The sequence below is a fragment of the Corvus moneduloides genome, chromosome 1, assembly GCF_009650955.1.
Source record: "Corvus moneduloides isolate bCorMon1 chromosome 1, bCorMon1.pri, whole genome shotgun sequence".
NCBI lineage: Eukaryota > Metazoa > Chordata > Aves > Passeriformes > Corvidae > Corvus > Corvus moneduloides.
The window spans coordinates 8,650,261-8,678,108 of NC_045476.1; the positions used below are offsets into that span (position 1 = coordinate 8,650,261).

Sequence of the window (27,848 nt, forward strand, 5' to 3'; positions counted from 1 at the left end):
GGCACGACTGAGCAGAGCCTGGTCCATCCTCTTGGCACCCCCAATTTCCGAGAGTACAATAAGACACAAAAGGGGAAGAAATTTTGTCATCTCACTTCTAGCAGCCAAACGCACCTATTCAAAGAGTGTTTCTTAAAATTTCTCTTTTCGGTTTTTTTCTTCTCCTTTCCCCTCAGCTGCACTCCTGGCCATTGCTTCACAGAATCACATCGTCAATCAGGTTGGAAAAAAACCTCTAAGACCATTGAGTCCAACCTCTAGCTGAACACCACCACGTCCACTGGACATCCTATGATTCTGTGGAGCAGGAAGCGGACGTCACTCAATCGGGACGTGCGGATCCCCACCCGCACGGCGACCCCGCCCCGCCCGCAGCCCCCTCCCCTCACGAGGCCCCGCCCCCACGAAGCCCCGCCCCCGCCGGCCGCCGGCAGGGGGCGCCCTCCACTCACACGGGACGCCCGGCGGGGCCGTTCGAGAAACTTCCGGAAGCGGCGGGGCGGAAGTGACGGCGCGCGCTGGCGGCGCTTCCTGTTTGCGGCCGCTGCCGTTTGTCCCGGCGGGAGCCGTGAGCAGGGACGGGCGGGAGCGGCGGCCGCGGAGCGGAGCCACCGGCGGGTGAGTGCGGGGCAGGCGGGCCCGGGGCCGGCCGCGGCCGTGCGGGCGGCAGGGGGAGCGGGCGCTTGGCCAGGCCGCCGTGCTCGGCAGCGGCGTCCCTGGTACCGGGGCCTCGCGGCGCGGCCGGCGCAGGCCCCGCAGTGCTGGAACGGCCCCGGGCGCCGTGCGGGCTCTGCCTGGCCTTGGCGGGGCTCGGCAGCTCGGGGAGGCAGCGGCTGCCCGGGGCTCTCCCCGGGATTCGGAGCGGGGCAAATCCCGGGACGTTTGTTCACAGCTCTCAGTCCCGCCTGTTCGCCGCAAGGGAAAAAAAAAAAAAAAAAATCCGGATTTCCATTCATTGCTCGCAGTGGTTTCAGTTTCCAGAGGGTGAGGGCGAGCCTCGGTTCGTTACACAGATCTTCTCCTTAAAGCGCTTTTCGTCGCAGGGCACTGCTTTGGCGGCTTGAGAGCCTTATTGTGTCCTCCTGTTTTCCGTTCTCTACAACTCCCTGAAAGAAGGTTGTAATGAGGGGGGGGGGCGGACTCTTTTGCCGTGCCTACCGTGAAAGGACCAGAGGAAATGGCCTTAAGATGAGACAGGGGAGATTCAGGTTAAGTAATATAAAAAATATTTCACATTTAGGACGATCAGGCATTGGAATAGGTCGCCGAGGGAGGCGGTGGAGTCATCATCCTTGGAGGTGTTTAAGAAGCGTCTGGATGTGGCGCTGGCTGTTGTAGTTTAGTGGTTTAAGGGGTACAGTGGCAGTGTTGAGGGGATGGTTGGACTGGATGATCTCAGGGGCATTTTTCACCCTTGATGACTCTAAGCCAAACGCGCTGTTTTTCTCCCCTGATGGAAGCAGTTTAGTTACGTTCTGCTCAGTGTTTCTTATTCGGGATAGGGGCAGGCCGGGAGGTTTGTTGTGGGCGAGGTCGGCAGAGGTCGGGCGGTTTGAACTCGCTGTTGCCAGGTTCCGAGCTGAGTTGAAAATTGACACTGCCAGGTAAGGAGCACTGTTTGTCGTCAGTATTTGCTGCACTTCAGAGGGGGCAGTGGGCTGGGTTTATGACCAGCATTCCTGTTTGCACCAACACTTTACGTTGTGTTGCTCTCAGAGCTCTCCTTGGCTGCTGAAAACATGTGCTGCAGGCTTAAGCCATGCTAACAAAGGTGTTAGAAATGATTTAAAATAGGAGCAAATCTGTTTTAAATTCTGGTAATAATAAACAGCTACTTATTCAGACACAGTAACATGAAAGCTACGTTTATAACAGCGTTATGTGCAAATGGTCCGGCTTGTGACGTTGGATAGTCAGTGATCAAATCCAGGAGTTTTTGGGGTATAAAGTGTCAAAAAGTGATAAGAACAAGGTGTTGACACAAAGGGAACAACTGGAATGAAGCAAGGCTCTGCCTTTCTGGTCCTGCAGCAGAGGTTGCAGTCACTGCTGCCCGCTGACCTTAATTTCTCTTTACTCTTCAGAGATCCTTGTACTCCAGGTAGGGATTTTATGTTCAGCTGGTGATCAAGAGCCTGGTAGTTAACATACCATTTAGTTTGATGGATTATGTTGTCAAAGAAGATTTGTTTGGATCAATGAGTAAATGTATTTACAAATCTTGTCTCTGTGACTAGTTTTGGTTTGTTTTTTTTTTTTTTAATTTCAAACAACCAAAATTTTAACTATAGCATAACACTGGTCTAACTTTATTTACTCTTCTTGGCTCCTGTGCTGACTTCTCAGTGGAAAATAAGAGTGTGTTGGAAATGGAAGCTAAATTAGTGTTAAATTTTCTTAAATAGTCTCTACTGGAGGAGAAATTTAAATTGCTACTTTTACTGGCAGCACTGTTTAGACTGTAATACTACTAATAATATATTTATCTGTAAACTGCAGAGTTCCCCTTGTTCTTCGTCAGACTTGTCTTTTTAGTAGTTTTGAAAGTTTGTGCTTTCAAACTACAGCAGGTTCTTAACCCAGATAGCTTCTCTCTGTGGTGTTTTCTTTGTCCTTCCCAGATTGAGGCAGTTTGCTGATTTATTTTGGCTGGGCTTGGGGAGAAGGCATGCAGGGCTTTACTTTAGTGTAACACCGAAGTTTTAGTTAGAGGGCTAATGTGTTTTGCTTCTGATTTTTTTAAATAGATAAATACATTTTTTTACCTACTATATTCTTTCTTTCATCCATTAGAAGTTTTAGAATGTATGTGGGGAGAGGGAACAACTTATGTTAAATCATCATCATCATCTTATGTAGGATGTAGGAGTTCCTAACAGTGCGTGGACTGTCCTGAGGAAATAAATACCAGGTTTTTGGTTTGTTTTGCATCTGTGCCGACCCCATTGGTGCAGTGAGGTCTGTGAGCTGAGCTTGCGTGGGACGAGGGCGGTGATTGCGTTGTACCCCGTCCAGAGGCGTCGCAGTTGTGGCCTGGAATCGACTGAAATGTCAGCGCGGGTTGAGCGCCGGGCGCAGCCACCCGTGTGAGCCGGAGCTGCCCTTGTGCCGCCGGCTGTGGAGGAGGTGCAGCTCGGCCGAGCCAGTGCACTGAACTTCCAGACCTCCAGGAGCACATCTACTGCTTGTTAACCGTGGAGTGATGCTTTGAAGGGAATTCATTGCTGTAATTTTCAACTTGGCTGTGTGAGGTTTATGTTAAAGCATTGTGCTCCTTAAGTAGGAAGTGCTCCATTTCTCTAATAGCATTTGTAAAGAACCTCGTCAGCTGTGTCCTGAAAACATTTTCTGTCAACAGCTTTTCCTTTGTCTTATTCAAGCAATGGAAGGATTAGTGAGAAATTACTTAGCTTTGTCAAAACTTGTTGGATCTTGCATATGATGATTGTTTATTTCAAGGTAGATTTGAAATAAAACTGTAGTTGAGGGTATTAGTCGGTTTAAATTGTATTTTCTTTTGAATGTAATACATTTGAGTGGATATTAGATTTTTCTTACTTTAGACTAAATGAAATCATTCTGCTTTATTTATTTAACTGCTAGGGAAGAAATAATTCATGCATATGTATTTCACTCCTACAGTTACTAGTTGTAGGTTTTATGCTTTCTATTTGTTCTGAATAAATACAGAAATCCCACTGATATTAGTGAGGGCCCAGTACTTAAGGATCTTAAAGGCCATATAATGAGTCTGAAGCCATTCATAGCTACATTGCAGCCAGTTTTAACAAAAACTTTAAAGAAATTTTTTTTCTATCTTAAAATGTAGTCTGAATCTATGACAGCCTGTCAACACTCTGAAAAAGAACTTGCTCTTTGCTTTAATGGAGCTCTTTTTTTTTTTTTTTCTTTTTTTGTTTGCCTTAAATAAAGTTATCATGACTCCAAAAACACTTCAGGGGAAATCTGTAGAAACTTTAAACTATTTTCTTTCCTCTAAAACATCATCTGATTGCATGTGATTATTTGCCTGAAACTTTCTGGCCCTTATCTTTCATTTGAGGCTTTCACTGTTTTTAATTGCTTAATCATACACAGTTCATATATTTTTTAAAATAAGATAGGAATTTTACTTCGTATAAAATAGCCTTTTATGGTTAGTTTTAGGAGAGTGACAGTGTTCCAGATATTTGTGACACAATTCCAAATTTGGACACCTGAGTTGCCGTGTTTTGGAAAAATGCTCCTTTGCTTTAAGGAAAGATCATGAATAAGTGCCCCTTTATCAGGGATCAGATGGATAAGCAGGAAAGTCTCAGCCAAGGGAGTCCGGGTGGCCTGTTCACTGATCAGCGTCCTTTCCTGGTTTTTGTTAGCCAGTTTACATTTCTTTCACAGATGAAGATTTTGGATTTCTTCTGTTTCCATTTTTGGTTGGTTCCCTCTTTTTTAATGGTTTCTTACTTGTTGCCCTCTACCGGCTTTCCATGTGCCAGGCAGCATTACAGACTAAGTCCTGTAGTTCTTGCCAGAGTTGTGTCTTGCTGCCATTGGGGAGGAGAGGAGTGGACAGGGTTCTTTGTAACTTCTTGCCTTAAGGGGTGAGGGTGTCTTTTGCAGGTGTCTCTTGTTTGGCTGTGGTGGAGTTTTGTTGTTTCTTTTCTACAATGGACCATGAACTGCAAGGTAAAGCAGCCCAGCTGCCTTCTCCCTGTATGGAACTGCATGCTGGTATAATAATAACTGTATCCAAATTCACTCTGCTGTCTGACATACAAGCAGGATGTTTGCTGTAAACATGAGATTAGACTAAGCTTTTTGGAATGTTCATTTTATTAAATTCATCTCCTGGGGATGCTGAGGGAGTATTAAAATAATGAGTATAAACATGGCTATTTAAGTACATTTTATTAATTTTAATTATATGGTAAATTAACATTTTTCCATGAAACAATAAATTTCTGGACCCTGTGAAGTTAAACTGTGACAGCTTTTCTAAGCTTAGGTAAGTAGAAGTTAAAAGTATTGGAGTCTTTAATATGTCTTAGTCTGCACTGCACTGTGCATGTTTAAGGAGGAGGAAAAAAATTAATGCTGATGCCTTGTTTGAATGTATTTGTCAGGTTTATTAATCCCAAAAGTTATAGAGGTGTTTTTTCACTACTAAGTAACTTTATTTGTTCCTTCGCATTATTACTCTTAGAAAAATTTGCTGGTAAACTGGGGGAGTTTTTGTGTTAGCCCCTGTACAGCTCTAGCACAGTGGATCTTTGTGAGTTCAGTCAAAGTGAACTGGGATTCAGAGCAGGGTATCTGTTCCTCTGGAGTTGCCAGCAGGATGCAATCCTTTAGATAAGTCCATGGAAAGCAGGCTGGTGCTAGGAACTGGATGGCTGTGGGACTTGCAGAGGGTGTTGATGACTGCCTGCTTCTGTAAACTGCATGAATCAGGAGTTTGGAACTCCATCCTGCTGTCCAGGTGACTGCTGTAGTCACTAAGCTCGAGCTATTCTGGCATCTTTCAGGACTCTCCGTGCTGCCCGTTGCTTCATGGCCAGAAATAGATAACTTTTTCTGACTAAGCTGACTGCAAAGGTCGCATGCCCCTTGCTGTCTGAATTCCCTCTTGGCTGCTCTAAGAATTTCTTGTTTGGATACTTTCCTCCCTTCTGTATTTAGTTAGGGGTGCTGTGTTTTCTTCCCTGCTGGTTGTTTGATTACTTGCTTTTTGTCTGTCATCTGATCATGTAAAAGTGTAGAGCTCTCTGTATATCTATTTACTGTAATGCTTCTCATGCTTTTTATGTAGCTGAGGACTGTGCTATAAAGAGAGCTTATGAGCCAGGTTTTGGGATAACTCTGGCTGAGTGCTGGGCTGAGCTGTGTGAGGAGGGCCTGAGCCTTGAGTCAGTAGTTCAGGGTCACTGTTCTGTAAGCCAGAGCAAAGCTGCCTTCTCCTATGATGACTGAAAAAATCTATAAACTGTGGAAACTTTTGGTTCACATAAACATCTGCCTGTTTGATTTTCATGCCCCAAAGAAGGAGTTGGAGTCGCTGATAGCGCACTGTAAACATAATGCAGTTCCCAGCACAAGAAACTACAGATTTTCATGAGCAAACACGAAGGCCATGAAACATCTTTCAGCTGGGTTTTTTTTTTTTTTTTTTTTTTTGCATGTCTCTTCTGAAATTTTGAACATTTTCTGTGGATGAAGACAAGAAATCTGCTAATTTCCTGGTGGGCTGGCTTCTTCCTGGCTTAAGAAAAAAAACTCTCAAGTGCCTAATTAATGAGCGTGGCTTGTATATTTGGAGACAAACTGACAGATTGGGTGTTTGGAGAAGATTTTTGTCATGTCATTTTGGTTAGGACAGTTAAGTAGTTTCTTGCAGGGAAGTACATCGTTTGCATCTTTGAAACATCTAGGCATTTTCACCATGCAGACTCCTACTAGCCTGAAAAGTACTGATTTATTCTTTTTTTAAATTTGCCGTCTATTTTCTAAGTCAGTGGTCATACATATTCTGTTTTATTATAAGCTGATGGTGGCTGTTTCCTTGAGTGCATATTTTAAATAATTCTGTTCTGAAAAGATTGCAGATAGAGGTCTTTTCTAGTTTGTGAATGTTGGGTTTTTGGGGGGGGGAGGAGGGTTTTGTGGGCATGTGTGGGGTTTTTTTGATCAGTCTTACTGGCTGTGGAGGGGCTAAATATTAGCTGACTTTTTTTTTTAAGCTGGACAAAAAAAGCTGCAGATGAATTTTCTTCTTGTAAGTATTTTTAAAACCTTTTTACATACAAGAAAAAAGTTCCTGTGATAACTAAAATTTCAGCAGTACAGTTTATGCTTTATGATAACTAGCAGATAGACATAACAGTATATCAGAGATGAATTCTTGCTGTCACCTACTTTGACACTTTGATTAGGAGAAGGAGAATATTAACAATTTCATTTTTTTAGAAATCTTCTGGCATGTTTTAATTCCAGACTCCCTTAGTGGCAGGTAAAAACTGAGCAATAACACTCACACATAAAGAGAGAATATGCAATACCCAGACATTTCTTTGAAACAAATAATTCTTCTGTCTTAAAGGAGTTGCTTTTTAGGCTCAGAGTCATCTGTTAAAAGGTGGTCATGTTGCCGCAGCATGGGTTTTTTTTGTCCCAACTTCAGGCTTGTGTTATCTAGAATATATTTTATTTGTATTGAGTCTGAACTTAACAGCTCTGCAGCATTGTTTTTAAACAAACAGCAAAGTGTTTAAAGAAATGTGTTGAAATCAATATGACTACCTGTGTGCACAAAGTTCTGTAGGAAAAATGTGATTTATTTTTTGCATCTAAGTTGCTTTTCCTACATGCTTTTTCTAGTTAGAAGCTCGAAGTTTAAATTTTCCCTCTAAGATAGGTACCTGAATTGAGAGGAGTGCTGATCTAAGTCTTGTATTTAAGAAAAGGAGAATGTGGAAAGAACACTTAATGATATGTGCTCCTGGCCTGTGGCTTCCTGCCATTTGCTTACTAGTTTTAGGCTGGTATCTGTCAGGAGGGACTCTGACCTCTAGCCTTTAGCTTGATTCATACTAGATTCCCCCCTTCTGATTTCTTTCTGTAAACTTTACATTCCATATATGCTATTGCTCATAAGGTTGGCTATGGGATCCCATTCTGACCTTGCTCCTTACCTCTGTGTTCACAGAGCTGTTCTAATTGTTGTGTGGGAAACAGCAAAACTAGACAAGCCAGTTGATAGCAAATATCCTGGGCTATTTTTGGTAATCTGTATGTTTACATGTTGGATCCTGCCATTAGCATATTATTATTGGCATTCTTAATGTTAATTTTAATGCATGTCCCCCAACTTCCTTTGGCGTTGGTCACAGTATTAACTATACCCTCACTGGTTTTTTTGATGTGGAGATTTCTTCAAAGGGCAAAGGGCTATTTACCTGCTACACTTTAATTTTGTGTTTGTGGGACTGTATGGTTAAAGTAGATTGCTAAAACCACCCAAGTTTTAAACACATGGGATCTCCAATACATTTGCCTCTGTAAGTAGTTTGGAGAGGAGAGGAGAGAAAGCATGGCAGGGTATCTCTCAAACTGGTTTTGCCATTTGAGGAAATGTGTATGTAACCACAATCCATAATTAAAGTTAATTAAGCTTTAACCTACAGCAGGAACATATTTTGAAAATGTACCAATTTATTTTAAAAAGAAGGTTTTCTTTAATGTTTATATCCCAGGATATTGAAAGATACATGTAAAAGTAGTACAATAAATTAATTTCAGACTACTTCACTAGGCTACATTATGCTAAATACTTTCAGCATTTACGTGAAAGAAAAGGAAACTGAGACTGCCTGGGCTAAAACAAAAAACACTGAAAGGCTTAAAGGGGGAAAGGTTATTTCAATGAATTTTTGTTCTTGATGCACGAGATAAGAAAATGTGACTAATACATTGCTGTATTGTTGTGTTCTGAGTGTATTTGGGTAACTTTTCCCTGAAACAAGTTGATAACTCCTGGAAAAGGTCACTGTTTCCTTGTTCATAAAACTTGAAACAAACTAGAGTGGTAGGATGGAAAGGGGATTGGAAGTTTTGCCAGAATAGAGACTTATTACAGTGGTGGAGAGAAGGCAGCTTTGCATGAAGATACAAAACATTCTTGAAACTTCTTAGGAAGGTTCTTTCATCTTAATGGTCATTTAGTTGGAGTAGTGGTCAGTGTAACTGTTCCTTATAATTATTCTCTAATGTTGACAAGAAACTGTCAGTATTTAAATTGCTTTTTTAGCTTGCAGGTTTCTCAGGACTCTTGTGGAAATTATAATTTTATACTAAGAAACACTAAGTGCCTGTGCACTTGAGTTGGTTGGTTACCTTGCAGTTGGAGCAATCTTGCCTGGCTATGTGATTCTCTTCGTAAACATAAAGGAAGCAAATGGTATTCAGTAGCTTTGGCAACATGTGCATTTTTTTTGTCACAGTCTGAATACAAGAAAGGCTTGTTGGGCTCAATAGGTGCAGTTCTAGATTTCTAAGACCTGCACATACATTGCTTTTCTGAAGGGAGCATCTCAGTGGAAGTAATGTTCTGAAGAACAGATATGAAAGATGGGTCCCTTTGTTTATGCCCATATGTGCTTAAGACATGACAGGTGTCATAGATAACATTAGGTGAACTTTTTCATTCAGAGTTATTAATATCTACATCAAAACTGTGATCCACATGCCCTTCTTAAAATACTGATTAAATTTAGCTTATCAGTCTAATCTGTTTCAGGAGCCGCTGTTTATCTTTGTGTTTGTGTACTGTGTTTCAGTGGGATCAAAGAACATAAAAATCCAAATTAAAGTAATTGTTTGATCTCTTGACCTAAAATAAAGTGGGTTTATTTTTTGTGATTTGAAACACAAATCACAAATCTTCGATCAGGTTTGATACTAAGCCATACCAGGCTTCTACCTGCCTTCTATGAAGTAGCAGTACTGGACAAACGTCACTTACAAGTTGTTGTTGTTGCAGGACTTGAAAGACTCAGCTGTTGTTACTGAGACAACTCCTGAAACATGGTGGATTACTATGAAGTTCTGGGAGTGCAGAAGCATGCCTCAGCAGAGGATATCAAAAAAGCGTGAGTGTCACTGATATATATATATATATATATATATATAAAAAAAATGGATTTTAAGGAACAGATAAAATGACATGGTTTCTGGAGTCACACTCTTGTCCTCCCATGTTCTTTTGCAAATTCCTGCACGTGCTACTTTTATCAACTCAAATGTTCGAACTGTGCTCTTGGATGATTGCAAAACACATCAACCTAAGTGCAAGCTTAGCTTTGCCTCTCTAAATAAGTAGTTATGAATACTTTGCCTAAATAAGTAGTTATGAATACTTTGCCTGAAATGTTTCATTTGAGGATAGGAATTGTGTGCAGGTGTAGCTGTCAAAGAAGGCATTGATATTAGCATGTCACAGTCAGTTTATTCTTGGAGCTTTATGAACCTTGAATGTACCAGATCCTTCTTGATGCTTCCCATGATTGGTTGGAGTACCGAATAATTATAGAGCTCTAAGGAGAAGCCCACAGCAGAGATCTTTTGGAATGTTTTGCTTAGGTCTAGCAGATGTTGATCATCAGAAATGCACAGGAATAATTTCAGAGTAAGTATAGAACACCAAACCTACTTTCTTCTTTAAAGCATATCTGAGTAGGTGGTTCTTTGTGTACCTGCAGAATCTGTTGATACCAGACTAGATGCAAGATACAAAGCACCAGGAATTTCTAAGTACTTCCATCCCTGACAGCTTGTTTGAAACATTGTGTTTATCTGTATAGCATATTCCATTATTTCAGAGTAAAATATATTTTGTTTTCCTTCCGCTCAGGTACCGTAAATTGGCACTAAAATGGCACCCTGATAAAAATCCAGACAATAAAGATGAGGCAGAACAGCAATTTAAGCAAGTAGCCGAAGCCTATGAAGTTTTGTCAGATGGTAGGTATTTTAAAAGGGCTCTTGAACTGCCTGTCTCTACTCTGGGTATCAGATTGAAAATGTTGATATATGATGCTTTGAAGGGATATTGTAATTTTGGTTCACCATCCAACTTGACTACTTCCTTTTCAAATGAAAGAGAAAGAAGCTTGCGGATCAGACAGAATAAGCAGAAATTTTGAAACAAAAATTTCAGGATCTCCCTAGATGAGTAACCAAACTACTAGAAGTTGAAATTTAATGTCTGCCAGAAATTTCTGTAGAGACATCTGTGAATACCAAGATTAATTTTATCTTATCAGGTGAGGCCAGTGTTACTATCAGTATAGGGGTATTACTGTGTTTATCCTATAAAAGTTAGGCTAGACCAACTCTAAAGTATACACTGTTGGGCCTACTGCTTCTAGTTTTTGTAACAGTAAGCTAGTCTTGACAAAGCCCAAGCATACTGTAAACCTTGCTGAAAATTTGGATTTCATTTGGGTGAGTTCTGTAAATTCAGTCAACTGTGATACTAAAGATAGTGTTTATTTTGAATTGTTCTGAATGAGGTGTTTAGCCTGACCCATGTAATGCAGGAATGCAGTTTACAGTTCACCCATGTCTTTTTGCTTGCAGGGTATCATTAACTTCTGCCAGTGTTCTGACAAAAGCAGCCTGAATCATAACAAAGTGATTTAAGCTACTTTGATAATTTTCCTCTGTAATTGACTGCAGCTGTCTATATGCTATTTCTGAAGTGTCCTTGATTTCACCTGAGACAGCGAGCATGGGAAAGCTATATTTAAAGCACTAGTGGCATCTAGATTACCTCTCATAGTTCAGCCTGATTTATCGAGCTGCAGTCTTGCAGACTGTGTTTCTTTGCTTGGTTTTGATACTTAATTGACAGGGGAGAAACAGAACTTAATTTATCATTAGTTCATTGTATACTTGTCTTTTAGAGTACTTTATCCTTCTTAAACTAATTTTTTTGAGCAGGATAAAAATAGGATACTGGTCTGGTTGTTATACAGATCTCTAAGTTCTTTGGAAACAGTACACTGCTGGAATTTTAGAACATCTTCTAAAAGTGCTGCCAGTGTTTGGATCTAGACCAAATCCTAAGTTACTGGTGTCTTAACAATCATTTGTGCAGCAGGGATACCAGAATCCTGAGCCCAGTGGTTGAGAGGCAGTCAAACGTTCTGCAAACTTAATGAAATTTTCTGACACCATTACAGGCTTGAATGATGACAGATTTTTGGCAGAAGAATAATTTTGTAAGGGATTACATAAGCAAAGAATACTGAAATTGGGTGATCATTGAACATGCTTCCCTGGTGGGAAACCTTGTGGTATCAAAAACGTAACATTTTTCAAGATGAATTTTCGGCTTACAAAGGTCATCCTTGCTGTTTGCTGCTTGTGACAGTTTATCTGCCTTCCTGCTTTGTTCTTAATTTGATGAGTAGGGTAGCCTCCTTTCTTTTAAAAACTGCTTTCTAAAAAGGCAGTACAGATAGTGTATCAAGCTTTGGGGATTTGTCTGCTTCTGAACCTATTGCAAGCTCCTATTATTAGAGATGATAACCATTATATAAAATTTTAATTCCTGTTGGTCAGAAATATTTTAGTTTCCAGCATCTGTTTGAGGTAACTGCGTGTTCTTTCTGTTTAAGTTTTAAAAACTTCTTTCACTGAAGAGATTCCAGTGGGAAAAGCGTGATATTATTTAGAGACTAAAATCAAATGCCCTGACTGGTTTTTGACTGGTACTTCCACACCAGTGCAAGCAAAGTAAGCTGACTGTCTGCTGCTTTTAGCCGTTCAGGTTTCCTTCCAGTACCAAAGTGCCATCTGATCTTGTGCAGTAATGTAGAGTTCATTTTTCTCCTCTTTCTCATGAATACTGTAAAGCTGGTCTGCAGTGAAATTAATAGTCATTCCATGCCTTCTAAAATAATAGAGAGCAAGCAGTTTGAGTCACATCCTTCCATGGCATTTTGTAACATCACTTCAATTCTCCATTATTAAGCTAGAAGTAGTGGTTGTACTTAATTTTAGGGGTTTTGCAGTCACTCATATAAACACTGTTCTTCCGTTCTCATAACTCTCCCACAATGGGCTTGGTCTTATGCAATAAAAGGAAAGGAGGCAATGGTCAAGGTTTGCAAGTGGGACAGAAGGAAGGGAATGCTTGAGCACTGAACTGTTCTCCAGAGAGACTGTAGAATCTTCTCTTGGAAATTGATACCATCAGGGTTTTATTCAGGCAAGATGTGACCAGCTTCATGATTAGACTTGTGTGGAGGAGCAGGTTGAAGTCCAGAGGTCCTTCACAGCCTTTAAGTTTTTCATGGTACCTGTGCAAAGAAGAAAACTGCCATATTCTTCTGCCATTCTCTTCTTAAAGGCAGCCTTCCATGTGAAGTTTGTCCTTGCACCAAACTTTTTCTGATAGAACCACAGCTTCTTAACTCAATGGTAGTAAGTCTGAAATTTAGTACCTGTTCTTTCTGAATTTAATTTGCTTTGACAATCCTTTTTAAAAATGTTCAGCAGTGACATGCCAGAACTTTCTTAAATAAACTAGCTTTGAGAAGATGTTTAACTTAGGATACCAGTTAACTGTTCTTATTTTTCCACAAAACCAACGAACCTGTTTACTGACATGATGTACAACTTCTCCTTGTAGCTAAAAAACGTGACATCTATGACAGATACGGAAAAGAAGGCCTAATAAATGGAGGTGGAGGTATGTTGACAACCAGCAGTTCCCTGCTTTCTCTATTTTCTACAGCTTTCTTTTCAAGACAGCAATCTGGAAATGCCTGTACCAAGGCCTAAAATTCAGTCTTTTGAAAATTGAGATTACAATTGTTCTACAGTTTTTCTAGTTATTATAAAAGATATTACTGTTATCTGAAAACAGAGAATTATAAAAAGTAATGAAGTAATGTGTGTACTTAACTTGTATGATACCTGAAAGAGAAATTTTGGAAATTGTTCATATTTGTAGACTATTCAAGTACCCTATTGGCCTGAACTTTCATGTTAGTAAGATTGTGTGAAGGTAACTGAAACGGAACCTTTTTGTTGTAGGTGGAAATCATCACGATAATCCGTTTGATTTTGGATTTACATTCCGCAACCCAGATGATGTCTTTAGGGAGTTTTTTGGTGGAAGGGATCCCTTTTCATTTGACTTCTTCGGTAAGTGATCCACTGGTTTTAGTTACGTGTATCTAAGGTGTGGCTAAAACTTTATTCTTACAAAACAAATGTAGCTAATGTAGTTGTATTAGAAATAGCTCTGAAAATGCGGCAAACAACTGGTATTTTGTATTACATTTGAAATGTTTGTTTCATACCTGTTTCTTGGTTAACTTTATAGTACAGGACAGATATGGCTTGCCAATTCAGATTTGGTTTGCCAAAGCATAAAATGATGACTGCAGTGTCTCTAAGTTGGAAGGAAGTAATATTCAACAGAAAAAGTGCATGCTGGAATTTCCTCTCGAGAATTTGAGCAGGTTAACTTTGTTGGATTTCTCTCTTTTGATCTGTAAATAAATTCAAAGATAAGACTTTGAGAGCTTCTGAACTGGACAGGTTAACTATAACGGTTAGACCTTAACTCTCAGTGTGAACTTGTGTCATAGCAGGACTGATTTTCTTCTGTCCGAATAAGAGCAGTTACGTACGTAATCTAGACACTCTCCCAGATTCATGTCACTTGTTTGCTTGGGGTGTAGAGCCCCTAAAGACTCAGACGAAATATTTCTTGAGGCCTGGATTCTTCATTTAGGAAGCATTCATTAAAGGAAGCAATATGGGATAAAAGTTGTCAAAGTAATCTTTTTACCCTCATGCTGAAGGTCTTCTGACTTGTGACGTTGCTTGTTCTAGTGAAGGTCTTTTCAGAGGCACTGGAATTCTTACACAATCTCTCTGTGTATGTTCTGCTCAGCAAAATGCTGACCTGTAAAGCAGAACAGATCCTGTGTTCAGTATTTACTGTGAGAAAGTTCCATGCTGAAAACTGCAAGAAGTGTACTTGAAAAACAAAGCTTTCTTCCTGTTCAGTATGTAGATATTGATTAATCTCTATAATAATGTATGTAAATGTTTCAGTATTTTTAAAAGTAATTTATTATCCTTGGCAGCATTAAGGGATAATTCAACTCAGATTTTAATTATATCTTTCTCTGGTTTGCTATTTCAGGATCATCAACTGCTAGATGACTAATGAAGGATTAGAAAAGGGGTTGAAGGGCTAGAGGTTGAATGCAACAGAATGCTAGTTGATGAATTAGATGAGTATCTAGAAGAAGAATTTGGTAGAAGATAAGCTGGTGAATTTGGACAATTGGATCCAGTGGGAAATAGCTGGAAGTAGGAAAGGGCAGTTTGGAGGAGGCATCTAGCAAAGTACTGATGAGTGAAATGGGGTCTGAAGCGGGTAGATGCAACTTCTTCACTGCCTGCAGTGGAATAAGGATTTTAAGAAGTACTAGACAAGGGTTTCAGTTTAGATGAGTGATCTCAGAACTGGTTAGGACACATCTGGAGTACTGAGTCCACTTCTGGGCTCCCCAGTAAATGAAGCAGAGCTACTGGATAGAGTCCAGTGAAAGGCCACTAAGATAATTACAGGACTGGAGCTTCTCTGACCTGAAGAACAGGTTGAGAGAATTGCTGGAATTGTTCAGTACAGAGGAAGCTCAGGGTGAGAGTCTCATCAGGGGATTGGGAAGGGAGTGGCGAGATGAGAGGCAGTGACCACAAATGGAAGCACAGGAGACTCTGGTTGAACCTAAGGTAGCTCAACTGTACTGTGAGGGTAACAATGTTGGAGCAGGTTGTCCAGAGAGGTTGTGGAATCTCCACGTTTGGAGATAGTCAGAAGGCATCTGGAGTGGTCCTGGAAATCCCACTGTAGCTGATCCTGTTTGAGCAGGGGATTGGATCAGATGAACTCTAGAGGTCCCTGTTAAACTCAGTTGTTTTGGGATTGAGTGGTAGAAAACCTGGAAAAATCTGAGCAAAATGTTCAGTAGGAAGCTGGTGTGGAGGAGCTGAGAGTGTTCAGTTCTTTTGTTTATTTTTTCATTTAAAATAAAATCCAAATAGTTGATTCTAAATCAAATATCTCTGTAGTAAATTGCATAGATGAGACATGTTCTAGCTACCAGTGGGACACTGACATAGGCTCTGTTTGGTTTTGATTGTATTTACTTCATCAGCACTAGCAGAAGCTTTAACTTGCTGTCTCTGAAAATGTCAGTATTCATGATTAACCTTAAAGCCATGAAGTTTAGTTCTGCTGTTAAATAAATGATGGGCTTAAAGAAAGCTGAGGCCTTACCTTTTGGCTTCCTTAGAAGGGAGGCTGTACAGCACAGTGCACAGAGCTATCCAGCTTATCAAGTGGAGGTACCACTGCTGCCAGTGTTTTCATGGGATACTGCAACTGCAGTAGCCCCTCCTGTAGAGGCAGTGATATGTCTTGCCTTGGGGCATCAGTGGACTTAACATTCCTCTGCAGTCTCCCGCTGCTTAACGCCCAGATTTATTTATTTATTCAAAAGCAGGTTATCTACTTCATGTGTTGATGACTCTTATTGTCGGCTTTAAGATAAGAGTACTGAGCACTGGCTCTGCTTCTTGCCACGGTTCTGGCAGTGTCAGCAGTGTTACATGCACTCTGATTAATGAAAACTAATCGTTCCTAAGCTGCCTCTCTACTTTATGTGGATGGTTGCAGTGTCAGTGACCAGAGTCCTAAAACCCTCTATTAAGCTTTGGATTTTGAGCATAAGCTCTTGACATTTTTCTAGTCAGAAGGCTTCAAAGTGAGCATTTTTTTTTTTCCCCAAGATGCTTAAGACATTCTCTAACATGGGTAATTGTGACTCCAAACGATTTTTTTGGACAGATTTTTATAAAAAGTATTTGCAGTGGTCTTTGCACATACGTTAATGTTTAAGATAGTACAACGTAAAAATGTGTGCTTTGAGCTGAATGTAGTGCATTTTAGAATGCCAAAAGCAAGCATGTATAGCATGAATATTTGTATTGGTGAACTAGAGCCCTTGTAGATTTTGCTGTGTTGAAACACTAGTGGAACAGTTCTGTCCTGAATAATAAGCTAAATTATCTTCTAAAAATGAGGAGTTTTCAACTTGGTGATGAGTTTTCTGTAGAACTAGTAACTTCTTAAGGAGCTACTCAGGTTATAATTGATATTCTAAGCAACTAAATAAGGACTGAGGTCATGTTTTCTAAAAATGTGCACTGGTGGAATCAAAGATGAAATTGAATAAATACTTTAAAACATTTGTACTTTTTATACAGTTTGAAGTGGCACATAGTGAAGCCCACAGAATGCAGGTGGGACTCTCTATATCCTGATTGTCACTGAGTATGTAAAGAGCAGCATTCATATGCATAATTCCTGTAAATTTATGGATGTGAAGAATTTCTAAAATTGAGCTATGAATCGAGTATGTTCAACGCCACTGAGCTATACTGCACTGTTATTGCAGTTACAGAAAGTTTTCTTTATAAACAGAGGCATCTTTATTCATCTGTAGAAAATGACAGAATGTATGAAGACCTCTGTGGTGATTTTAAACTGCTGAGTCCCCTCAGACTTTTCCAGTGAAAATTTGTAATACTGCTGGAGACAGCTCTGAAAACTTCAAAATGGAGCAAAGTTAATGTTACGTGCTGCGTGTTGCACTGGAGACAGTCACAGGTTTTTTGCTGTTTTTTTCAGGCAAATCCTTTGTATTAGTAGGGGTACATGAAGGCAAGTGCTTTTAAAAGCTTGATCTGATACTATGACAGATGGTTAATTCTTACTCTTTGAGAGTTTTGGCCTTGCTTTTTGTGACATGGTTACGGCTGAGTGTGTACTCCTGGTGAGCTCTCCTAGGATTAATATTTAGCCTCTGACCTACAACTGGGTGGTGATTCTTACGACAGGAAGAAAAGTTGGTGCTTCCTAGGCGGCACTGCACTTTGCATTGCGAAGTAGTGCCTTGGTATAGCAGTGTCTGGTGACCTGGTGTTCAGTCTGTCCCATACACTTCTGGCTCTCTGACTGTTCTTTGACATTGTAACTCACTGTTTGCTCTTAATGTAGGGATTGGTTTCTCATTTCAGTATACTGAAACTTTTATACTTAAATTATATCCTACTCGATTTATATATAGTGCTTGCCTTGATATGGTTTATTTGTGTTCCATGTAGTGTTTTTGTTTGTATTTTACTTGTAAACTTTTCAAAGACCTTCTTCTGTACTTTAACAGTTCACAGGAGGGAAGGATTCCAGTGTTAACCACTGGTAGTGGAGGTGTATTGATGAAAGACTGCTGCTTCAGGCTGAGGAACAGAAATTGATGTGTTTTGGTGTAGGCTGGGCTCTGTTTCTGGGCTGTTAAAGAATTGACTTGGTTTTGTTTTAGAGGCTTTTCGGAGTCTCACTTCAAGAGTGGGTTCTGTGTTGGAAGGTGTTACCAGTGAGGAGTTACTTTGAAAGATGGAGTTGGTATAACAAGATCCTAGCATTACCCAACAAAAACTCCTTAGGGAGTTGTCCTGGGGTGATGCTATGGAGCCGCTTTGTTCCTTACCCGTCCGCTCAGTGCCCGAGGACGCTGTGCCTTTAAGGCGGGGCCGGAGCCGGGAGCCGCGGGGGCGCGGAGCGGCTCAGCCCGGGGGCTCCCGGCTCTGGGCAGGGCTGGGGAGGGATCGCGCTGGGCTGCTTTTTGGCTTCCTTTGTGTTCCAGCTAGCTGGGAAAAGGTTCTGTTGGGTTTGTGGTTTTTTCTTGTTCTTTTTCCCCTTTCTTTCCCCTTGTCTCACTGCCTCCCTTCCCTCCTCGCCGGTCCGGGGAGCCTGCGGGGGTGGCCCCGGCTGGCCCAAGCCCACGTGTCTGTTCCCTCTCTGGGAATTCGTTGTATTTTGAGGGTTTTTTTTTATCCTGTTCTACCCTGTTTTGTTCGTGTGTTAATAAACAGTTTGATTTCTTTTTCCCACTTTCACTCCTTGTGTCCCATTTGTCTCACTGACTGAAGAAAAGGGGAGGAACACTCATTCCGGAGTGTTTGCTCCTGAAGTTTTGTCTCAAAAACCGAGACAGGAGTTAATTCATTTTTTTGTAGACTTGAAGCTGCATACACACCCTAAACCATCTCAGCTGTCACCAGGTGTATCTATGATGCCTGAGTAATTTGTGTGTGGGCTAGAAAATACAACTCGGGGCCTAGAGCAGACCAGGATTGTCCAGCAGCAGTGTCTACAAGCTTGACAGGACGTTTCAGGGCATTTCAAACTGTTTTAAGTGCCTGTATGTCTAGTTAAATGAATCCCACAAGGAACCAGGCTTTTCCCTCTGGTAGAATGTGTTACTAATGTGACATGATAAATTGCTCCTGGTGAATGCCCTCTCTAGTCTTTGATGTCCAAGAGAAGTCTGTCTGTGGAGTATCCTTAAACATTGTAGTCTTGACAGTTTAGCTGTGGTTCCTAAACATTTTAGTTTTCTCAACATACATTTGGAGATGGTAATATATAAATGACTTAAATGTTTTTCTCAGATTGTCAAGTAGAATTCATGATGTACTTTAATCTAAATTTAATACCAGATAATGCATATTAACCCATATGCATTCTATGGAGTTTTTCCTTGAGAATTCTGGTTACCTGGTTTATGTGATATTTAAAAATCTATACTCTTGGAAATGAAAGGTAAAATCAAACAACACTTTTATACAGCTAGTTAGATATAAATATTTGTCACAGAAAATGTCAACTAGCTAGTTATCTGGTATGTAGCTCGGTTCCATCAAAGGACAGATTTACTTTAGATTGACTACTGTAATATTGATTACATAAAAAGAAGCAGGACTCTTCTGGAAAAGTACAGTGAGTTGCTTCTAGTATCCAGGCAAAAGAGACTTAACCTGACAAGGAAGAGGAAATTTTATGTGCAGTAATCATTGCAAACTCCACATGATACGTGTTTTAGAACGTTTTTCCTGAATGGGGCAGCTTCATTACTTGTCTCAAGGACAGAAAGTTGTCTTGCTGTGGCAAAAGATTCACATAAGAATCAGATCATGCTTTTAATTCACATGCTATCCCATTTCTGATAATTGATTGTTTAAATGTTCTAATGCAGAATGTATTTGTTAGTAAAATGGGTTATTAAAACTGAAAATGGAGGTGGCTTTCAGTTAAAGCTGTCTTGAGCAGCAGTGTTGTCTTGGTAATTAATCTTTTTGTTGACGTAAATTTGCAGCTTTTGGTGCAATTCATGAAGTGCTCACAGATTTGCATGTGCATTCATTGCTTTGGTATGAAGGTACAGTTTTATTTCACCACCAGTCTTAGATCAGAATTATCCACTGAATGGTCCAAATCTCACTAGAAATTTTTCAGAAATAACTTGATAGGTTCAAAGAGGGATTTTTGAAACACCGGAATTGTCTCACCCAGACATCATTATCACATAGGAGTAGGTAGTGCTGTGGCTCCATGGCCAAACTAATGCATAGTTTCTCCTGCTGAAAGGGAGGAGGCCTTGCTCCAAATTTTCATGTTTATCTTAAAACTTTAATGTTTGTCTAATGTCCCATTAGATAGATTGAGAAACTGTTTGATAGCACACTGTCTTGAGAATCCCAAGCCAGTTCAGGTTATTAGCCCCCAAGAAAATGGTTTGATTTGGTTTTCTTGGACAGCTAGCTGATTAAATTGGTTAGAGGACAAATGCTGAACATAGCCTAAGGAGAGCAGGTCATACAGAGGTAATGGAAGTTACCTGCATTTTTGAGGTGTGCCTGAACATTTGAGCATTCATTTAATAAATATGAAGTGCTGATTACTGTATTCCAACATCTTTGTAATTACCATATAGATGGTGTTCAAAGGTGATATTTTAAGTCTTCTTTTCTAGAAAATAATTAATCCCAAGATCTCTGCTGTATACCATTAGAAGGACTTCCAAATGCTTCTTCTGCTGGTAATTTATTAAATAAGTGAGGCAAACATCTGTTTGACATCTAATTTATGAAAGTGAGCAATTACAAAGACTGTGCTGAAACATTAGGCAGGTGGAGTAACAGTGCTTGCAACAACATTCTTGGTGTCTCCTCTGAGTAAGGGGCATCAACATTGTGCTTATTTTGTAAGGAAGAAAGTATTTCCATGCAAAAGTGCTTACAGGTTTCTGTGGTGTGCAAAAGTGCTTTTCTGTATGTTTTTTAGTGCCTGAGTGCTCTCCAGCTGTAGCATGAGGTTGTGTTTACTGCAAATTTGCATCTTTGAAACTTTTTTTTTCAAATAGGAGACAAGATAGAAAACAGCTGCTCCAAGAATTCTGTTGTATTGTAGGTATCATATTTGTAGCCCTTTGCATAAACGCGTTTTTCAGACCTGCATTTGAGACTCTCTTCTGGCAGGATGTATGAAGTCATTACAGGATGCTTTTGATACAAAGAAAGGATGGGGCAGGCAGCCTTTGCTTACTGTAGCAATGCTGGATGCCACTGGGTGTGGCCTTGCCCTTCTGCAGGGGCTGAACAGCATCCTTTATCCTTTCTCCATTACCCTGTGCCGCCCTCCTGTGCCACCCTCCTGTGCCACCCTCCTGCATCCGTAATGCGAGCAGTCGGCTCAGGTGTCCTGTTTTGGCAGAGGCAGTAGTGAGGCTCTGGTGGCAGAGAATAAAGGAAAGAAGGGTCACTGGTTGGGGAGGTGGTCCCAGCCAGTGGGGCCTGAGCAGTGATCCTGCTTGGACAGGGTAATTCCCGTTGCACACTATCCCTAAAAGATTATCGACATCTCTGACTGTGACAGTGCATGGCAGAGCATTTGCTGACAGCTCACCATTTATCTCAACGCCTCTGATTTTTGGAGGTGAATGATGGCATTGCTGTGGAACGTGCTCAACACTCAGTCAGCAAAAACATTGTTCTGTGACTGAAAGCATCTTCCTGTGCTGCCTTTGACTCTTGGGCGCTTCGGCTGCTGCCTGCCTTGTAACCAGCACAGTTGCTTTTACGGCCACATGGGAAACTGTAGCAAAGAATTGATGTGGCTGAACTTTCTTTTGTCTGGAGATGCTCTTTTCAGCATATCAATTCCTGATCTAGTTCCCCAAGCAAAGGCCAGGATACAAGGGCCTTGGTAGAAGTGACTGCCGTAGGAAATGTGTCACTTGTAGAGTATCTTGTATTGTGATTTCAGCTAATGCCTTAGATTGCTATAATGAATTTCATTAATTTAAACTGCATTATGGTACACTTCAAATTGTGGGGTTTGCCTCCTTTTCCCCCTTCCCCGTTGTATGGTGCTTTTCTGGCCATTTTTTTTCAGAAACACCAGTCTTGCCAGTGCTGAATCAGATTGGCTCATGGGTGCAACAGAAAGCAACAACTCAGTGTTCTTTTGGATCAGTGAATTAGTGCAACTTGCTATTTGGTTCCATGATCACAAGGCAGGAAAGGAAAACAATCACATCTTTTAAGTAGTATTCTGCCATGAGCTGAAAGAGAGAAAATCCTGTTTCTGTGTTGCAGCTGGGGACTCCTCAGAGTGAAGAGATCATGGCCTGCCTTATTTTGAACTGCAGGGAGATATTTATTACAGTAGTTGTTGTTATTTGACCTGTTTAGAGGTGAAATTCTTTTCCTGTGACTACAGAAAAGCAAGGTAATATTCCATGGTTTGCAGGGAGCAGGTTTAATGTTTTGCCCAGAGGAAAAAGACAGCTGTTGCATTTGAATTAGCAAAGATTTTTCTAAAGAAAGTAAATTTTCTTGGAAACATTACCTCTAATGCAATTATTTTCAGACAGGTTTGTTAGTGTACAGTCTTTTGTATTGCTGGGGGTTTTGTGTTCCAATCTCCACATTGGCTTTTTGGCTTCTGTAACTTCAGTCTTCCTACCTAGTAACAGCAAGAGTCCTGAAGACCTTCATTTTGTCTGCTGTTTTGGTAATGGGCAAAGAACATGTGTTCTTTGCTTAAGCGTTTGCCTTTTTCCAAAAAGTTTCATGTCATCTGCTGTTGTTGATAGATAAGTCTGTCTCACTGGCTTTCTTGATGTTTCTCACCTTTTGTTTTTCCTCGTCTGCTGTTTTGACAGCACCGCAAATTCTGCATTAGGAGTGTAGTGCAACATTTTTCTTGAAACTAAATCTAGTACTCTGTCCTCCTATAAGCTTCTGGTAATACCTAGATTATAATATACAGAGTTTTATCTCCAAACAGTATTTACTAATACTCTTAAGTATCACTGGTTTAGCATTTTGGTTATCTGAAGCTTGGAAGTTGTCTTCACATTTTTGACTTTTTTTTTCTTTTCTTTTTGCTGCTTAGTTTTCTTAATCTGATATGCTGCTCATATTCAGTAAAAAATGGACTGGAAATACCAAAATGACTATAATAAGAGGAATCATTTAAAAAAACCCCAACACCCTGCATTTTAACTGTTTGGAAAAGGCGTTCTTTGTGAAAAGGTTATTGGGGATGGAAGGATTCTGCTAAAATAGACTTACATAAGGGCTGAAATGTTATTATTTTGCTGAGTTGTGCTATTAATCATCCTGATTTAGGGGGTAAAAGCATAAACAGGGTTGAATAGCTGTGAGGTTGCTATATTAATGTGTATTTGGTGGTAGATACAAAAAATTATAGTGCAGCAGCCTCCTGCAGCCTTCTCTCAATGTTTTTGGTATTTTTTTTTTCTTCTGCCTGCTGTACTTGGCTGTCAAAATATTAAAGGAATAGTTTCTCTGAAAAGTCCTGCCCCTTTTTCTGTCTCTGCATAATTCATCTTGCTGAGCATTCTGCAGTGCAGTGCGGAAGAGTGGTTGGTTTGTCTTACTTGAGAGAATTACAGGAAGAGCACTGGAGGATTGTCCCCAGGGCTGCTGACAGCAATCACCTGACGTTTGAACACGTGCTGATACCAAGTGCTGACCTCTTCCTTTGCTGTGCAGGTTTATAAGGCATGGCAAGTCTTTATTAGATTTTGGTGTGGCAATAATCCACTGAGAAGCTGGGTTGATATCAGGGATCTCTAGGAGAGTCTATGATCTTCCCTTAAATAACTTTGTTTCTGCAGCTGTTGTGCTGGGGAGGAGAGATTGACTTGCAGAACAGGCTGATATGCTGTGGGAGATTAAAAACTCAAAGCTTACATGATAGGTTGTTTTGTTTTTATTCAAACTCCAGGTAACAAGAAAATTTGGATTATAAATAGAAAGCTTAACACTGGGAGTAATATAATATAGATCATTTGTACACGTGAGTGAATGACCTTCATAACTAACCTATGAGTCATTCCTGTGAGAATAAATTGGACTACAAAACAATTAACTGCAGTGGTTGTACTTGCTGGTTGATATGCTAGACTGACGAAACTGGCCTTTTTTAAATGGACATAGTGCTTGTTTTGGAAATTACAATAATTCCCGTATTTCCATGCTCAAGTGTTGGTTAACTTCAATGGAGGTACTAATAGGTCATCTTTATATTGCAGAAAACCTCCTTTACATGGAAAGAAAAGAAGCTGCAAAGCAAAAAGTGTGGGAGATAGAAAAAATCTTATCACTTGCTTGTCTATTGTATGTAAGATAAAAGTTTGGTCCTGTGTCTACTCACTAACTATGGAGGTTAGGAGAGGGGTAGGGTTATTTTTTAGCAGCTGCCCTCATTCAGCATAAATACATTGTGACGTTTCACATTTAAGTAATTGCACAAAAACCAGGTGGTAGCTTATATCTTTTTATTGTCATATTGATTACTTAATGGTGCATAATGCATATTGCATTAACTTGGTGATTGATCATAAATTAGCTTGGATTTTTGTGGAGGTACCAGAGGTGGAACAAATACTGCATTTCTGACCTTCTCTTTGTCAGTTGTAATTCTGAACAGTCAGGCAGTCACAAGTCTCTCCTTGCTTTATACCTCTATTGCTGCTATCACCAGGTTCTGCATTTTTCACTAAAAGCTTATTCTGAGCAGTGTTTCAGACTGGTACCTTTCAATATTGAGTTTCTGTTTGCAAAACTTGGTAAAATCATTGGTGTACTCTACAACACTCATTCTGGGAGAGTTGTGATTGATGAAGAGAGTATTTGTAGTTCCTAAACTTTTCTGGTTTTAATGAAGGTATTATGTTTTATGATTACGATTGTTTTCTGTTACTCTTTGTCTCAAGCGAATTAGAAAAAAGCATTTTTCTGGTAATTCTAGTAAATAAAGATTGCTTGTGTAGGTGCTGGTGTTGTACTCCATGGCCCATTGTCCCCCCGCCACCCCTCTTTTCTTTTTGGAAAGAGACTATTGTCTTCCTGGTGGGAATGGAACAATAGCTGTTCTGAATGACACAACAGTGGAACTTGAATTTGAAATAGCATTTTATCCATGACCCCCTTTCTCTGTTTTTGCCCTCTTCCTCCTGCTTGGTACAGACCAAATGCCTCTTTGGGACAGTGTGTAAAGCTCCATACTTTTCTGCTAAATGTGCATCAGAATACATGTTTGGAGTATCTAATGTGGCAAGTGCTAAATTAAACACTTGGAACACTTTAGGATTATGAGTCATCAATCCCTGGCTGCTGTTCTTAGATTTCAATAATTAATACAACCTATCTGGAAGTTACTTTTCAGATCATGGTGATCCACAATAAATCTTGAATAGAAATAAGCTAGAAAGTTCAGGTACCTGTATGCAATATTTTCCATTAGGTTTACTAGTTTATAATGCTAAACAGATAAAATAAGGAAATCAACTACTTTTTATGAATAAAATTAATTTTAATTTTAGGTCCAGCAGCAAGCAGAATTTAGACCAGAAGGAGCATAGGAATTACCTTTGGAGGAGTCTTAGTTCAGTAGCCTCAAATATTTCAAAGGAAAAATCTTACCTGTAACAAAAAATGTTTTGTTTTGGTTTGGTTTTTTTTACATAAAGAATCCCTAATGATTAAATACAGAATCACTCAATAATATTGACCTCTTAAATGTTGTCTTCTGTTTTGTAGAAGACCCTTTTGAGGACTTCTTCGGGGGCAGGCGGGGTCCAAGGGGAAGCAGAAACAGAGGTGGTGGATCATTTTTCTCTGCCTTTGGTGGATTCCCTGCTTTTGGAAGTGGTTTTTCTCCATTTGACACAGGTAAATACCACAACATTTAAGAATGCAATTTTGGCTTACAAAGGACTGCAGTATAATAAGATGGCTTCTCCATTCAGGAGATTCTGGGACTGATTGTATTTTTTTAAATTGAGCTGCTCTCTGTAAGGTGTAAATGTAAATAAAGCTATAGTTACAGTATTTGGGCTACCTGAAAGTTCATATAAAGTGAACAGATCTCTAAGAAGTAGAACTTTGTTTTCTTCATTTTGGTGCTGCAGTTTCTTTGTAGCTTTAGAATTCTTTTGTTCTGTTCGCTTTTAGGAGTGCGATGGCTTTTATTACAGGTCCTGAAAAACATGTGCCTTAACTCCATGGTGCTACTTAGTCAGTTTGAGTGCTGATGTGTATCCTGGAGGCTGCTGGGAGTTGCTGGCAGAGTGCTGGGATTCTGGGTATTGGTTGGGATGTTACTGATGCAGGCAGGACTTGTTCTGTCTGCCAGCTCAGGGCATCCCAACATCTGCACTAAAGCTGGTGATCAGATTCGTTAGAGTTGCTGGCTTTCCCCTGAGTGCAGAGAATGGATAAAGGTTGAGTTCAGCTGACAGGCTTGAATGCCTTTTCAGGGGAGGAGTTGACAAATGGTTTTTGGGCAGTGTTGTGCATTTGGAACTTGAACTGTGGGTCCATATGTGAGAAATGGATGGGGCTGGAGCCATGGTTTTATTCTCACGCTGGTGTTCAGTGCCATTTAGTCACTGATGCTGTGTGATGCAACCAGCTGAGGGCTTCCTGAAGGTAGGATGTAGTCTGAATGGATGATAAATTTGGATTCCACAGTCATGCAGAATTATATTTTTAGTCAAATGCCTTCTTTTTCAATAGGTTTTACTTCGTTTGGCTCACTGGGACATGGAGGCCTTACTTCATCGTTCTCCTCTACGTCATTTGGTGGCAGTGGGATGGGAAACTTCAAATCAGTATCAACCTCAACTAAAATAGTTAATGGCAGAAAAATTACTACAAAGAGGTAAGTGATATAAATATATTTATATGAAACTATATGTAGAGACTTACATACCTATAATTACATGCATATAAATGTACTATATCTTTGTACACGTACATACAGTGATATATGTAGGTACATTTTCTTTACTTTTGTTGTTGTGTTCATCATATTACTTGGATTTCTCTGAATGCTTAAACACATTTTGAAGTATTTTATTGGGTTCTGTGTCTCTTCTTGGCATTATTGAGTTAATTAGTGCTGGAGCTGAAGCTTTTTTAGGCATCAGAACCTCCTGTGTAGTTCTGCACCTCTTATTATGGTCCTTGACTACTGTCGGCCCAGTCAGCTTGAACTTCTGGAAGGAAAGTGCTTGGTGTCTACTGATTGTGAAGCTTTTAACTGGGAATCGGGAAGACTTTTAGTTTTGGAGACATAATGAAAGAATTTTACCTAATGTCTGCTTAGTGTGCTTTCCTAGGCAGTGTTTGAGTGAAGTCTTTCTAGTAATTTTCTTCTGTCTGTTAAGTGAAATAAGCAACTGAAGCCTGCTTTGGAGAAAAATGTGCCTGTTTGTTGGAAAGTGAATTTTCAAGTCCTGTACACAGTGAACCCTCTCTCCATTTCATACTTACAATCATTGCATTTGGGAAACCCGAGTCTTAGTTAGCTATAGAATAACTTACATGGAATATTATGATCAATATAGGAGTACTGAACAAGTAGTTAAATGTAATTTCAATACTTAATAAAAAGTTATGGAAAAGCAAGGGAGGATGAATTATTTTGTTAACTTGTGTCCCATACTTGTAAGGTTCTTCTGTGACCTGTTGTACTGGAGAGCTCCTATCATCTTGACCACTTAAACACAGTCTCCGGTGTGGTCAGATTTCAGAAAAATCATGTCACATGCTAGTGTGGTCAGATTTCAGAATAATCTGAAAACTCAAAAGCTCTTTAATCTCTTTTCAGTCAGGGATACTTGAATTTTGTAACACACATGCTGGTCATAAAGTTGGTGTATAGTAGGTCTACAAATTACTTGCTCTGATCAAACTTAAAGTGGATTAAAGACTGTCTCGTGTGCCTTACATCATGAGAAACTGTGATTGGATCTAAAATATCAAACATTTAACAAACGGGTAGGGACTAAATGCAATGTCAAGATTGTGCAGTTGATCTG

General features: G+C 40.0%; 1 protein-coding gene across 5 annotated transcripts in view; it reads left to right on the forward strand.

Moving 5' to 3' along the window:
* The first annotated feature begins 499 nt into the window (after positions 1-499).
* DNAJB6 (DnaJ heat shock protein family (Hsp40) member B6) overlaps positions 500-27,848 on the forward strand; it is a 124,916-nt gene continuing 97,567 nt past the window's right edge. For 4 of the 5 annotated variants that reach the window (XR_004238194.1, XM_032099218.1, XM_032099237.1 and 1 more), the window contains exons 1-7: positions 500-618; positions 9,536-9,644; positions 10,406-10,515; positions 13,193-13,252; positions 13,600-13,710; positions 25,564-25,695; positions 26,542-26,686. Coding sequence is in view for 4 of the 5 variants with exons in the window: in XM_032099218.1 (XP_031955109.1) it covers positions 9,580-9,644; positions 10,406-10,515; positions 13,193-13,252; positions 13,600-13,710; positions 25,564-25,695; positions 26,542-26,686 (623 nt within the window). In the remaining variant the exon portion in view is untranslated. The remainder of the gene's footprint in view (positions 619-9,535; positions 9,645-10,405; positions 10,516-13,192; positions 13,253-13,599; positions 13,711-25,563; positions 25,696-26,541; positions 26,687-27,848) is intronic. The other variant, XM_032099247.1, reaches the window with a different exon arrangement.